At 45.5% G+C, this 13125-nt stretch overlaps 1 protein-coding gene across 1 annotated transcript in view; it reads left to right on the top strand.

Moving 5' to 3' along the window:
- The first annotated feature begins 4101 nt into the window (after nucleotides 1-4101).
- Nucleotides 4102-13125, top strand: part of HSPA12A (heat shock protein family A (Hsp70) member 12A) — a 61114-nt gene continuing 52090 nt past the window's right edge. The window contains exon 1 of the mRNA XM_075423813.1: nucleotides 4102-4352. Within this exon, the coding sequence (XP_075279928.1) occupies nucleotides 4325-4352 (28 nt within the window). The 5' untranslated portion in view covers nucleotides 4102-4324. The remainder of the gene's footprint in view (nucleotides 4353-13125) is intronic.

Genomic DNA, 13125 nt, shown 5'->3' with positions numbered 1-13125 from the left:
AGTGGTGTGTACTGGGCTGCCATTTCTGCATTTGAAAATACTCTCCAAAAGAGTAAGTGTGTTGCTGGAGATTTGTGAGCACCAGAACCACACTTCCACTGCCTACAGCCTAGCAGATCTACTGAAAAAAACATCCTTCTGTTAAATGCTGGAGAATTCTGTGCAGGCTCTGTTCCCAGAGTGATGCACTTCCAACAGATACTGGGACCCAGGGAATGAGAAATATATAAAAGATAGGTAAAAACTGTATAATATGTTCCTTTTGAAGAAATCCTTTATATTCTTATGTGCTCAATAAGCTGCTTGATTTAAAGGCTGTGACAGTGATGAATAGTTTTTCATTCTTCTTGTGTTCACAGAGATTTCTGGAGTATTAATATAAAAGGCTGTTTTCAGGAAAGGGGAAGATAGCAACTGAATCTAGGGAAACAGATTGCCAGTAGAATCTGTAGCAAAAATAATACTAAGTTTTTAGTGCATGAACCAATAAGCAGAACTGGAGAGGTGTTCAAGTGCTGTAAGCCAGAAAATGATACAGCTGGAATGAAGGAGGAGACTGCAAAAATAGTTATGCAGGTGACAAACAAAAACCAGGTATTGTATGTTTAGTGAAGGTCCAGAAAGGACGTAAGAAGAAACTTTGAAGCATGAAAACATTACCCTAGGAATTTTAATTGTGCAGATGGACATAGTGTTTGGTGGGCGATTCCTGAGCTGCCAAGATACAAGGCATGCTTACCTGCTTTCTCTTTGTTTTAAATGTGGTGTAGTTTCTAAAGATACAACTCTCCCTGGTACCAGTATTGGGCTGGGTGTTGGACTTCAGGGGCGCGCGGGTCTCTGTGTCTGTAATAATGTCTGAACGTCTTGCTGTCAGGTGCACGGAAAGCAATACTCCAATGGCGATATTCCTTCCAGATCTCTGTGCCTCGTGTTTACAGCTCGCTGATCCTCGGTACTGCCCCATCAGTGCCTCACTGAGACCCTCGTCATCATGTGTGAGAGGCACATAGCTCTTTGACCAGCCACAGACTTGTGTAGCTCTCTCAACATGTGAATGTGGCCCGGAAGGGGCACTGCGGCCATCCTCAATTTTCTCATGAAATTTTGATTGATGCTAATGGATAACATATATGTGGTAGCTCTTCTAAAATCAGAGCTAGGTTAGAGAGCTATTATTCTTGTACTGTCAGTTTATGCTGATGTATCTGAACACTTGGTGTGATGAATTGAATGTTTGAGGCTGCAGCTTTCTGGGGGTCACCTAGGATAAGAAGTGCTCTGCAGATGCAAAACACTGTATATTAAATCACTGTTCTTGATTGTGCTGGAGAGGTGTTCAGTCCCAAGCTTGAGAGGGAACTTACAGCAGAGGTCTGCCCCAAGCTACTGCAAAAAATTGTGCTTCTGCCTATAGTCAGAGCAACACCATATCAACTTCTGGCTTTGGTGCTTGAATTTAACACTGATGGGTGCCTCGGCTGTCTGACGGAACAGCACTTTGCTGTTTCAGAATCAAGAAAAGATTATTCCTTTCTGCTATTACTCCCCTGCAATATACGAAGCCAACTGATGTTAGTTCACAGAGCAGGAAAGAAATTCTTTCCAGACTCACACTAAAATGGAATCTTGTGTGAGGGACAAGGTAGCTGGCTCACCTAGGTGTTGGTAAAAACGGGTGTTCAGAGGATGTGGGTGACTTTTCAAAGTCTATCCATCCACGGTATTTTTACATTCTGATCATTATATTTAGACTCATTTCCTGTTATGCTTATAGAATGATAAACTATTAAAACCACAGATTCCAAACAACCTGTCAAAATGACCATAAAAATGACAAACTTCCTATGGAATAAATAAGAAAAATGAAGTCTCTTCAGTCCCAGAGCGGGCTCATTTGGTACGGTGACCTTTTCAAAAAGTGTTTTCCTTTCCTATGAAATGTACTTTTTTATTTGTTTCCAAGGGAGAGAGATGGCAAGGGAGAAATAATGCAATATTTTATTTTTCTATGATCTATTTTTATCTATATAGTTAATTTCAACCTGTATAAAACAAAACAAAATTTAAGGCGCCTCAGTTCTTCATTTTGTATTTCAGATTGAGAATCTAATTTTACTTCAAATGCTTTTTTTTTTTACTTGGTTTCTCTCATTAGATTTTAAAAGGAGATACTAAGCTCCCTGGGAAAGGGTCTTATTTCTGAAACCAGTGGTCACATGCATTCAAATATTCTCCTTCTGCATTATTCAGAGCACCTACAGCTGAGTGTGTAACTTAGGCAACCTGGCTTGATATTGAATAATGTAGTCACTACCTTGACATTCGGAAAGATGTCTGTACCCAGCAAATGCTATTTTTATGCGTGTTTTCTTGTTGCTTGAGAGACCATGGAAAATTAGCCTGCATACAATATTTTTTTCCTGAAGGTATACAATTTGGATTTGTATTTGTGTCTTTTATTTTCCCTCTGCCTTTGTTAATTATCTCAATACACTTTTAAAGCCTACGATTAATTGCTATTGAAGAGCATTTAATTTGAAGCAAAAGTTTCTGCTATTTAAGTCTCGTGTCAGGAAACCAAGTATTAGAGCTGTTTGGTTTCTTATTTCCGAGGCTGTTTAATGACAGCATAAATATTCAGCCTGACTCTAAATAGATAATTAAAGCCGAGTATTGGCCAGATGTTCCCCTTTGTTGCTTGGCGTGGAGCGGAGGGGAGAAGGGAAAGCGGCAATCCCAACGCACACTGTCGCAGCGCGCGCTCTCCTCAGGGTTTGGCAGATCATCCGAGGGATCCCCACGTCACAGGGTCTCCGCAAGGATGTAAGCTTACAGCCCGTGTGAACGGTGGGGTGAGCTGCTGTTCCACTGTCCCCGCGCGCTCCATCCCTCTCTTCTCCTCAGCAGTTTAGAAAATCCCTGTGTGCAGCTGATCTGGGGAGGTGGAGAACTGAGGTCAGCTTCTTCCCTGGACAAGAGGGTGGATTTCAGGCAGAGGTCATCGTCTTTGTGCCTACAGGATTGGTGTGGGCCTTTGAGATGAGTCAGGTGTGTCGATGTGAGGCAGCTTACTGCTTTAATTTTAACTTTTGTGCCACACCTTCTGTCCTCAGAGGGAATAAAACTTTGAGGAAGCAGAGCTAATTCCACAAGAGGAGGAAATCAGGGAACAGAGGGAGGTGCTGAGGAAGCACCTGCAGTGCCTAGGGCTTTGCTTCAAAATTCCTCAGTCCTCGGACCTTTCCCAGGGATGCTGCCTTGTGTGAGGACTCTGGAGACACGTTGGGTGGATTTTAGGTTGTGATGAATGTCAGTGACCTCCTGAGCCTAGGAGTCAGCAAGGCTGGCCTTGGAGCTAATGCCCTTGTTGATTCCACCTCAGCTGTGCTTTCAAAACGCGAGTGGCTGCCGAGGCTGGGAAGTGAAGGAGAATTAGACCATGAAGCATGGGAGGAAAGCTGGAGAACATTTTCCCTGGCTCCAGGATTGTTCATGCGATGGTACCAGCCTTGTTTTTACGCTCCAATTTGTAATGGCTTCTTTCTTAGTTTGGAAAAGTCTCAAAACTTCATCATGGATCGAGTGACCATGGGGGTGTCTCTCTCCCAGGTCCTGGAGACGAGTTCCTGAGCTAAAAATCACTGGAAACGAGAGGTTCCAGCCCTGATGGCACCGCAGAACCCCACGGCAGAGTTCACCCCAAAGGCGAACACACAGAATCCCACGCTGTAAAGGCCACCCGGTAACTGGTGATTTCGGGGCAGCTGTTAATGATTTCTGACTGTTCAGATTAGCTGTACCTGCCCACCCCTGACAACCTGAGGGCGAACAGCCAACAGACCCCCGGCAAACCCCACGGCGGCTCTGCCCGCAGCAGGACCGCAGACACCCCCCCCCCTACCCCCCCCGCCAGCCGCCCACGGCCGAGGCAGCGCGGAGGGGGAGCTCTGTCGGCAGCCGTCACCCTGCGGGTCCTTCTGCTTCAGCAGCCGTGAAACCCGCGGCTGGGCTGGGCTGGGCTGGGCAGCCCCGCCGAGCTCGCCCCACCGCCCCCGAGCCGCAGCCCCGGCTCCCTTGCGCGGCAGCGGGGAGGGAGGGGCTGCGCAGCCCGGCAGCCCCGCTCGGGGAGCCGCGCAGCGCGGGGCCGAGCGCGGAGCCTTCCCTCTGGCTGCCCGCACCGCACCGCACCGCACCGCACCGCCCCGCAGGGAGGGAGGGAGGGGGAGGGCGCGGAGCCTCCCCCGCGGTGGGCAGCGCAGTCCGCCGCCGGCCCACGCCTCGGCGTGAGCAGTGAGGGCGGAGAGCCGCGGGCGGCGGGGCCATGTCGGAGACGGAGAGCGCTGCTGCAGGTAAGGGGCGGCGGTGGCGGTGGCCGTGGCGGCGGCGGTGGTGGCGGTGCTCCCGCCCGGCCCCCGCCGCAATGCAGGCGCGCTGCCGGCGGAGCGGCCCCGGCTTATCGGGGGAAGTGATCTGCAGCCGGAGCCCCGGCCGGGGGTGGGGGGGAGGCGGCAGACAATGTCCCGCCGGCCCGGCGGTGTCCGCCCGCCGGGAGGGGAGGGGGGGGTCCCCGCGGGCAGGGGCGGCTCGCTGCGGAACCCCCCCCCCCCCCCCCCGGCCCGCCCGCTGCGGAGCTGCCGCGGCTCATGGCGGGCTGTGCAGAGCGGGGGGGACCCAGGTGGGAACACAATGCGGCCGGTGCTCTGCGTGGGGAGAAGGACGCGACCCCCTTTGCGGCTCGGTCTGCCCTTCCCGGCAGCGGCCCGGGAGGGCTTGGGCTGGGCAGCCGGGGCTGACGGTGGAATAAAGGAGGGCGGCCCTTGCTAGCGAGGAGCCCGATGCGCTGGGAAGGGAGGACCCGGGCGGTCGGTCTGGGGCGGGAGCCGCAGCACCCGGGCCCAGGCTCGGCGGCCAGAGAGCCCCCGGCAAGGCGTGGGGAGGGGGCGAGAGCCGGGCGGGGCCGTTTCACCGCGCTAACGCGTCCGCGGGGCTCCGGCTTGGCAAACTTCGCCGTGTCGGCTGAGGGGGTCTCAGTCTGCTTCTGCCCGAAACAAGGGTTCTGTGGTTTTGGTCCGTTTGTGATTACACAGCGCCTGATAAAAATAACACAGCCTGTGCAGGACAGGGGTGGTCTCTCCTTGTGTGGGAAGGGAACTGGGGGAGGGAAGAGGGTTCCTAGGAGACAGATGATACGGGTGAATGACCCGAAGGGAAATGCAGGCTCAGCCTGGTTGCGTTTGATCCCTCCATCCCTTCTTCTCACTGTACGCTGCAAAGATCTGAGCTGTAACATTCAGCCTAAGGTGCTGGTAGTGAGTATGGGGAAACTTAAAAGGTTGCGTTTATACAGCTCATAATGGGATTAGGATAATATTTTGAATAAAATAGCTTAATTGCAGTGCAAGTGAAATACAAGAGTCATAAAGTATCCATTTTAAATAACCCAGAAAACGATATTTAGGAACGAGTTGAACCTTCCAGATGACCTGCTCTACTGGATTCCCTCCCCCCACCTAAATGTTCTCTCAGTGCTTCCTAATGAAGTCTGTAATGTCTGTTTGGTTTGAAGTAACCAGTAACAATTTTCTAGCATGCATCTGACAAAGGGAAGAACAGCCCCAAGATTCGTTTGTCTGCTAGATGACAGGGTATCGTGTGTTTTGTTTTCTGCAAACTTGCAAGGTTAGTGCGATGCAACACTGAAATGAAGTGGCTTGTGACATAGGGAGGATCTATGCAGCAGGGATTTTGCTAGAAGACAGAAGACCATATAGTAAAGCAATGATTTGTTATGTCAGAAATCTTGATGTTCTTTCTACGCACTGGAGTTGCTGAAGCTGTCAGAGAAGAAAAGGTTTTGGGGATAAAACGTGGTGTAGTGAGTGCTGTTCTGTTGACAGTGTTGAAGCTGCAGTCACTTATTGCCGCATAGTACAATGTGTAAAGGAAATGTCTATATGTAAAATAGCCAAGTGTTGTATGCAGTGCCTGCCAATCATTTTTATAGCTTCGGTTAGCACAGCATTGCGGTATCTGCAGCTTGGTTAGCATGAGCCTGGACGAAATTGTTCACACCCAGGAGCTGTTCCACGTAAAGCTTCTAATTACACTGACTTTTGGTGTTTTTAAAGCCGTTGGCTCAGAACTGGGTGACGCTGATTCAGCCGACAAGTTTTCCTGTATGGTACTGTCACCCTATAAGCTCTCGGTCTGAATATTTAGTTCGTTCCCCATGGGACAGCAGTTGGTGTTCAGCAGAGCTGCCCTGCTCTCTACCTGCAAAGTTTCCCTCGCGCTGCAGTCAGCTGTCGTGGGGCCCCAGGAGGTCTCTTCTGTCCAGAGGTTGTTTCGCCGGTGCACGTACGGTGTAAGGGGGCTTTATCCCAGTCTGGAGGGTGGGGCCGGGATGTGTCTCAAACACAACTGTCACCAGGAGCCAGCACAGGCTGCGGCAGCCTCGGGTGTCAGCTCGAGTTAGAACGGCCTTCAGGAGGCCGGTTCTGCGCAGGAAGGCCAGAATGCTGCCTCAGCTACAAAAGACCTGATCCCTGCATGTCAAAGTCAAGATTTAGGATCAGTTTTGCTTTCTGACCATGTCGCTGGTGGTTGGGGTTGTATGTGAGTTGTCTCATCTTGTGCTCTTTTCTGCCAAATCCTTTTTTTTTTTTTTTTTTTTTGAGTTGATGTGACCTGCTGTAGCCAACTTCTCCCTCTTTGATCGGAATGCTGCTGAAATTTTTGAGTCCCCTTCTGGATGCCGTATCTGCTATTGCAATGAAGTCTGGATTTGTTTTCTTTTTTTCTATGGGTCTGGTCAAATATTTTAAAATTTCAAGTTCCTTATTCTTCTAAGCTGTTCTGGGTGATTAATTCCCTTTTTGCTGTCCTCTACTATGATTATTCCATTTGTAATTACACCAAACAACCATCCCTTTCTTAAAGAAAATCTTTAAAGTACACTCTTTCTTTAAGAAAATCTTTAAAGTACACTTTACATTTTAAAACAATAACATCCAAAGGATCCCATCACCTCCATTTTCTGTACCTGAATTGGTTTTGCCTTTTGATGATGTGTCAGGTGGGATTTCACAAATGCTCAACTTCAAAGAGCGCACTGTTTATGGATTTAGAAACTTCTCTCTGTGGCTGTTTTAGTCTGTAGTTATTGAGAATGAGCAACTTGGCTTTTTTTGGTATTTAAAAAAGCTACGCTGGCTCTCAGTAAATGATAAGGGAAAATGCGAAAGGAATAAGAAACAATGCATGTGAATGACGCGACTTCCAAGTAGAAGAACAAGAACAGCCATGACCTTCTTTAGATATGAGGCAATATGACCTTTTTGGGGAGTTTGGATATATGGCTTTTATTTATTTTTTGAAGTAAAGTAGATGTTGACATTTTCTATATGCAGCTTCCTGAAATCTTTAAAGTATTTTGTCTATCCATAAATGACTTCAAGTACTTACTTACTCAGCTTCTCTACAGCACTCGCTACTTTTCAATTAAGCAGCCTTGCTAGTTGGAACAAGAAATGAGTGAAACTCCAGGCTTGTTTAGCTGTATGTTCCCAATGGTGAAAGAGAGAGAGACAGGCCAGAAGGACTTGGAATCTATTTCAGGAATGAGGTCTGAAGTCCATTGGTCATGATTGCAAATGGTACGCTTGCTTCACAGATGTTTTACTGAAGAGTGTGCAGCTGTCTGGTGATGTAGGGTCACAGATGTTGGTGTCACTGCTGCCAAGTGTGAACTTCAGTGATCTGAAATGCCTGTGACATACCTGCAGACTTCATCTTCTTCACGGTGACAAATGTTCTGATTCCTGGGTCATTAAATTGAAACTGCCTCCTCTCGGTGACCAGGCATGTTTTTAGTCTTAAAAAGAACATTCCATAACTCTCATTACTCAAAGTATGTCAGCTGTGGCCCATGTGCTGTGGAGAAGCATAGTGATGAGCATTTAAAATAAACAAATGCGAGTTTTAAATTTTGCCATAACTACTACTAAAGCAGTGACTTTGCAGTGTTTTAAAATTAGGATGGCAGTGGTGAACTGTGAAAGTAATGGGTATTAAAACAGGAAATTCCTTCAAAGTCTGTCTCAGAGGGATTTGAGAGAGGTTTTCATGTAAATGAAAAGGAAAATGCAGTCAGTTCTGATAAAGTAAGCAAATAAATGTACTAAAATACTCAGAATATGGAGGCCATCATTCAGGCTAGAAAGCCTTTGTTCTTTGCTAAGGACTTGACTAAATGTCCTTACTCAGGACTGCATCAGGGTGTGTCAAGGACATAGGAGAGCAGCTTCGTGAGCTGCAGTGATGTGCCCCGTCCCCAGCATGCTGCTGTGAGCTGCGCGTGTGCGAGAGTCGTTTGGTGCTTGCCAACCCAAATCAGTAGCTCTGTTGGGATTGATTTGCAGGGCTCTGGGCACACGGATCAGTCCTAAAAGCATCTTACTTTACAAAAACAGGAGACCTGGAGAGGGTTTTTCCTCATATCTGTTGTTTTTTCTGCCAGTAATTCCTCAGTGCCTGAGTCAGCACTCTCAGACCGTTCTCTGCAGATGCAGTTTCTGACGAACATTGAGAAATATTTCCAGTCATTCTTATCATTTGGAGTCTAGAAAGAAGTGTGTATGTGAATGGATTTTCGTAGTAGCAATTTAATGTCATCTGAGGGAGTTTATTCACTTACTCTCTCTGAAGAAAAACTATTGCAGGAGCCTGCCCGACCTGCACTGGTTTCCTTGGGGAAGCAGGCAGAGGTAAATTATTCTCCTTATGCTACTTACTTCTTCCATAGGGAATAACCTGGGAACACTGCTTTGGTTTGTCCATTTTTGGATACATCTCATGTTCTTAGTGCTTTTCAGGACTGCTGTCTAGGGTCAAAGCGGTGTCCTTGAACGGTTTCACAGTCCGGAGCGTTCAGTGTCCACCTGTCCCATGCAGGCTTTCCTCGCATGTGTTCACACTTTCTTTTCTCCTGTTCCCTGTGAGGTCTGAAGAGTGGGTGTTTGTGTCTCTCTCTTCATTACAGTGATTGGGCTACTTTTCTCTATTAAGAGATAATAACAACATTAAAATCACAGTTTCTCTAGTACTCCCTTGCCACCTCCTAGTCATGGCTTGGGAGAAACATTCCTGTGACAATTTGGTCTTGAGGATTTCATCGCCATTTGAGGACTCTTGATGCTTTCTCCATGCTTAGAAGATCAAAATACCTGTGGTGATACCAGGCTGACTGGAAACTAGCCCCATTCCCTGGTGCCAAACAGATCCAGCAAATTTAACATCTCTTTCTCAAGTTTCCATGGATACCTTAGCAGAGCAAACGCTGTAATCAGAACGGCAGGGCATGCCGTCTACAAAAGCTTTCAGTACTGTCATTATGGAACTGCTGCATTCAAAAATCAACCTTTTGTAGTAGCTCTCTTGCTTACTCAGCTATGCTCCGGTTATGATTTTAGCCATAGGCACTCCTTTGCAGGCCATACCATCTGCTTGTCGCTGTGACTGTGTTAACTTCCCAGTTGGTTATCTGGGTGGTCAGTGCTGGTCTCCATGTGATGTCCATGCACAGTCATGACATGTCAATGTAAGCCTGGTGGCTGTTATTATAAAGACCTCTGGAAATGGATTTTGGTCAGTGACTTAGTGGTTCTGTGGTCTGCTTTACAAATCCTCAACATCTACTTTCTTCTGGCCATGGCTTCTCTCCTCATATGGTATTTTCCTTTAAGCCTGATAGCTGATCTGTTTTCAAGATTGTAAAATGCAAAGAATAAAGTAATACAAACTTACTTCAGATTTAGCTATAAAGTGTCACTCAGAAGCTAAATCAATAGCCATAGACTATGGATTCACAGCTGATTACGCTAATGAATTGTCAAATGTGATACCAATTTTTGCAGTTTTGCAACAACTAATATTCTCTTGTTTTCCCATCTTTGAACAAAATTGGGTTTAATAGCCTTGAAGAATATCAAGGGATTTATATATAGCATCACTCATGCTGACTACTATGAGAAGTAATAGTTAGTGTGGCTGTTCTTTATGCCCTGTCTCCCTCTTCTTTGTTTTTTTTTTGGGGGGGTGAGGAGGAGGGAGAGAGCTTTGTTTTCTCTGGTCAAGACTCTACAAATGTGTGAATCATGTTTGGCATTCCTGAAGACTGTCAAAATGAAGAGGACGAATATTTTCAAGTATTTTTTCCCATTCATGTTTCAAGAAAAAAGGAGTGACTGCATTCATCCAGCTTGATGTGTTGCAAGTTACTTCATGAATATAGGAATGCTTGATAACTAAGTAGCCTTTTTGCCTTCTAAGTAAACAAGTACCCCCAAAAGTGTTCTCAGTCCTGTGTGCTGGATGCATGGTCCAGAAGAGCTGAACAGTAGTTCTTGTACAGTCTTTGAATAATATTCATTTTAATATCTTGATCTAGAAAGGTAAATCTTGGATTTTAGTGTCTTCAGGATACAGTTGCATCCTGACATGGTTCTTAAATAGGAACTTGCAGTAAAATAGGGATTTTTATAGCTGTCTAGTGTTTTAATCTTGCTTTTTAAAAAGAAAGAACAACCAAGTAGCTCACCCTAAGCTGGTAAGTGCTGTTTTTCCCCAAGAAAGTGGTTAGCATCACAAATGTTTTATGAGTGTGGTCCTGGGAATTAGAGCATGATCTTATTAGTGCCATTTCTGACAACCTTGCAGTGAACCAAACGATGAGGTAGATGATGACAGACATGGTGATGAAGGAGAAGCAGCGGGAAGCCTTTTGTAGGAAGGTGTCTTTTCACAGAACCTAGGTTCTGTACATCTGTGTTTTGTTTTCTGTTTGTTATGTCTTTCTCTTTGGAAGCAAGGAGGGAGGAGATGAGAGAGAGAGGAGAGTCGTGCTTGCACGGAGGCAAGTAGTGCAAGGAAGCCTGAAGGAAGCAAGTTCATAGATGAGCTTGACGAAGGAAGAGAAGGTTAGTAAGTGTGTACTAAAGGTGTCTATTACAGAAATATATCCATGGAATATTTAGAAAGATCCTGGAGAGTTGTCTTCTAGCACTTTGAGCTGCAGAATCTGTTGTTAACCCACCTTTATCGTACCATGCAGCCTGGCCTCTCTGACATGTAAACCAGGATCAGTTTTGTCTCTCATGGCAGTAGTGCATGGCTGTGGAAGAGCTGGAATCTAGGAGGAGAGCGATCACTGCAAGGCGCTGTGGTGAGTTCCCCAAGCCCAGGCTCTGGGGTGCGAGCAGGTTCTGAGCAAGTGAGAACCACGTCAGGACTGGGAGGGAAGAAGGAGCTGACTGATCGCAAAGCTGGGAAGCTCTCAAGTCATTCAAGGTGGAGCTGGATTTAAGACCTTGCAGTGTAGGTGGTGAATGGTTTGAGTTTAAGGCTTAGCTCTTGGTAAGGACTTGGCTGAGGCTTTTACATACCCAGCTGTGAAGTGTGCACAGGAGTGTGGTAGTTCTGTTTTAGTCCATCTTACCAAGCATTAGTGAGGTCAGATCTAATCTAGGTAAAATAGTTTAGCCTACATCCTGTCAAAAAGAGGAGAAGTGAATGTAACCCATGTGGCATTTTCAGAAGGTTATTGCAAGTTCTTGTGCATTTCTTTCATCTTAAATTAAGTTCACAGAAAATAGATGGTGTCGTTTGGTTTCCTTTTTCTGGTGTGGTGCACAAAACTGAATGTTATCTACAAAGTGAGTGATGGGATGAACCTGGGGTTGGATTTTGCTAGTCTTAACAATAACGTTAAAAACTTAAATTGTCTTAGAAACCTTGATAGCATAGTGGAAAAGCAGTTCCTGCAGTCAAACTGTAATCATGATGGGAGGCAATGTAGAAGCATAAATGAAAAAGGTCAAAGTTGTAATGAGGAACAAGTCTTATTTTGAGAGTTTTATCCAAAGAATTGGGAGATTTTTGACTGAGGAAATCATTGTGTTCTAATTGGTATCAGTGTGATGAATACCAGCTCTTTGGGTGACCAATTATTATGAAAGGGTATCAGGAAACTTGGATTTGTATCAGAGGATAGCTATGGCTGTATTCCTAGAAGGGAAGTGTATTGCAGTCTCCAACAAACCAGCTGGATGCCTACTGGCATTTTAAAACAAAGAACTCTGATTCCATTGATGGTAATAGCAGTGGTGTCATTGGTTTCAGTAGAAACAGAAAGTTCTTACTTCTAATATGAAATACGGGATCTTTTCATTGCACATAAGAACATTTTAAGTGGGTTTTTTTGTATTTGTGTGTCTCTGTCTCATTTTTTTGTTTCTGTTCAATAATTATTTTCAAAGGCCATCTTTGTATTTCCAGTAAAATGCTCTAGGTTGTCATGTTACTTTTGGAAACTGTGACATTTTGTGCTTAATGCAAAGCAAAATCTAGGCAATAGGAAAAGCTAAATAAGATTTTCTTTATCAATGCAGCAGTTGCCAGCTAATAGCAATATGTTAAACTCTTCCTTTCCTGTTGTGCAAACATCATTAGCAAGCTTTGCTTGCAGCAAAATTATTACTGGTGCTAAAAGTGATGTACAATGTTTTGAATGAAAAATGATGTTTTTAATTCCATTCTTTTATTGCCTGATGGTTACCCTATACCCATATTTTGTTCAGTACATCCTTTTTATTTATTTATTCATTTTCCATTCAGGCAATGTCTTTGGATCTAAAAAATAAATAATTTGGCAAAGATTTTGGTACGACCAGCAACCTGACTGAGATCATAGCTACATATAACAATCACTCTCACCAGCTGCTGGATGGCTGCAAATTCCACAAAAAGGCCATCAGATATATGTGCAAGTGTTTGATCTGTCAAAATGATCAGTATGTGCACATTAAATCCAGTTAACGTGGATTTATTGGGCCCATAAAGATTGGCTGTGAGAGTGGCATTTTTAGGAGGTCTAATGCATCCTGACTTACCCTGTGCATCTGATTCCTCAGCCTATGAATAACGCAGAGGCTGAGCACATTTGGCGTATGGGAGAGTGGATATGCATTATACAAGTCAAAAAGAGTTATTGCAGGTTTGCTTTTGAGGCAGGGTGTTGTACTGCAGGCGTACTCGGGAGTTTGGGAGAGCCTGGAAGGGGGGGAC

The sequence above is a fragment of the Opisthocomus hoazin genome, chromosome 6, assembly GCF_030867145.1.
Source record: "Opisthocomus hoazin isolate bOpiHoa1 chromosome 6, bOpiHoa1.hap1, whole genome shotgun sequence".
Taxonomy (NCBI): domain Eukaryota; kingdom Metazoa; phylum Chordata; class Aves; order Opisthocomiformes; family Opisthocomidae; genus Opisthocomus; species Opisthocomus hoazin.
This window is presented reverse-complemented; position numbering and strand designations above follow the sequence as displayed.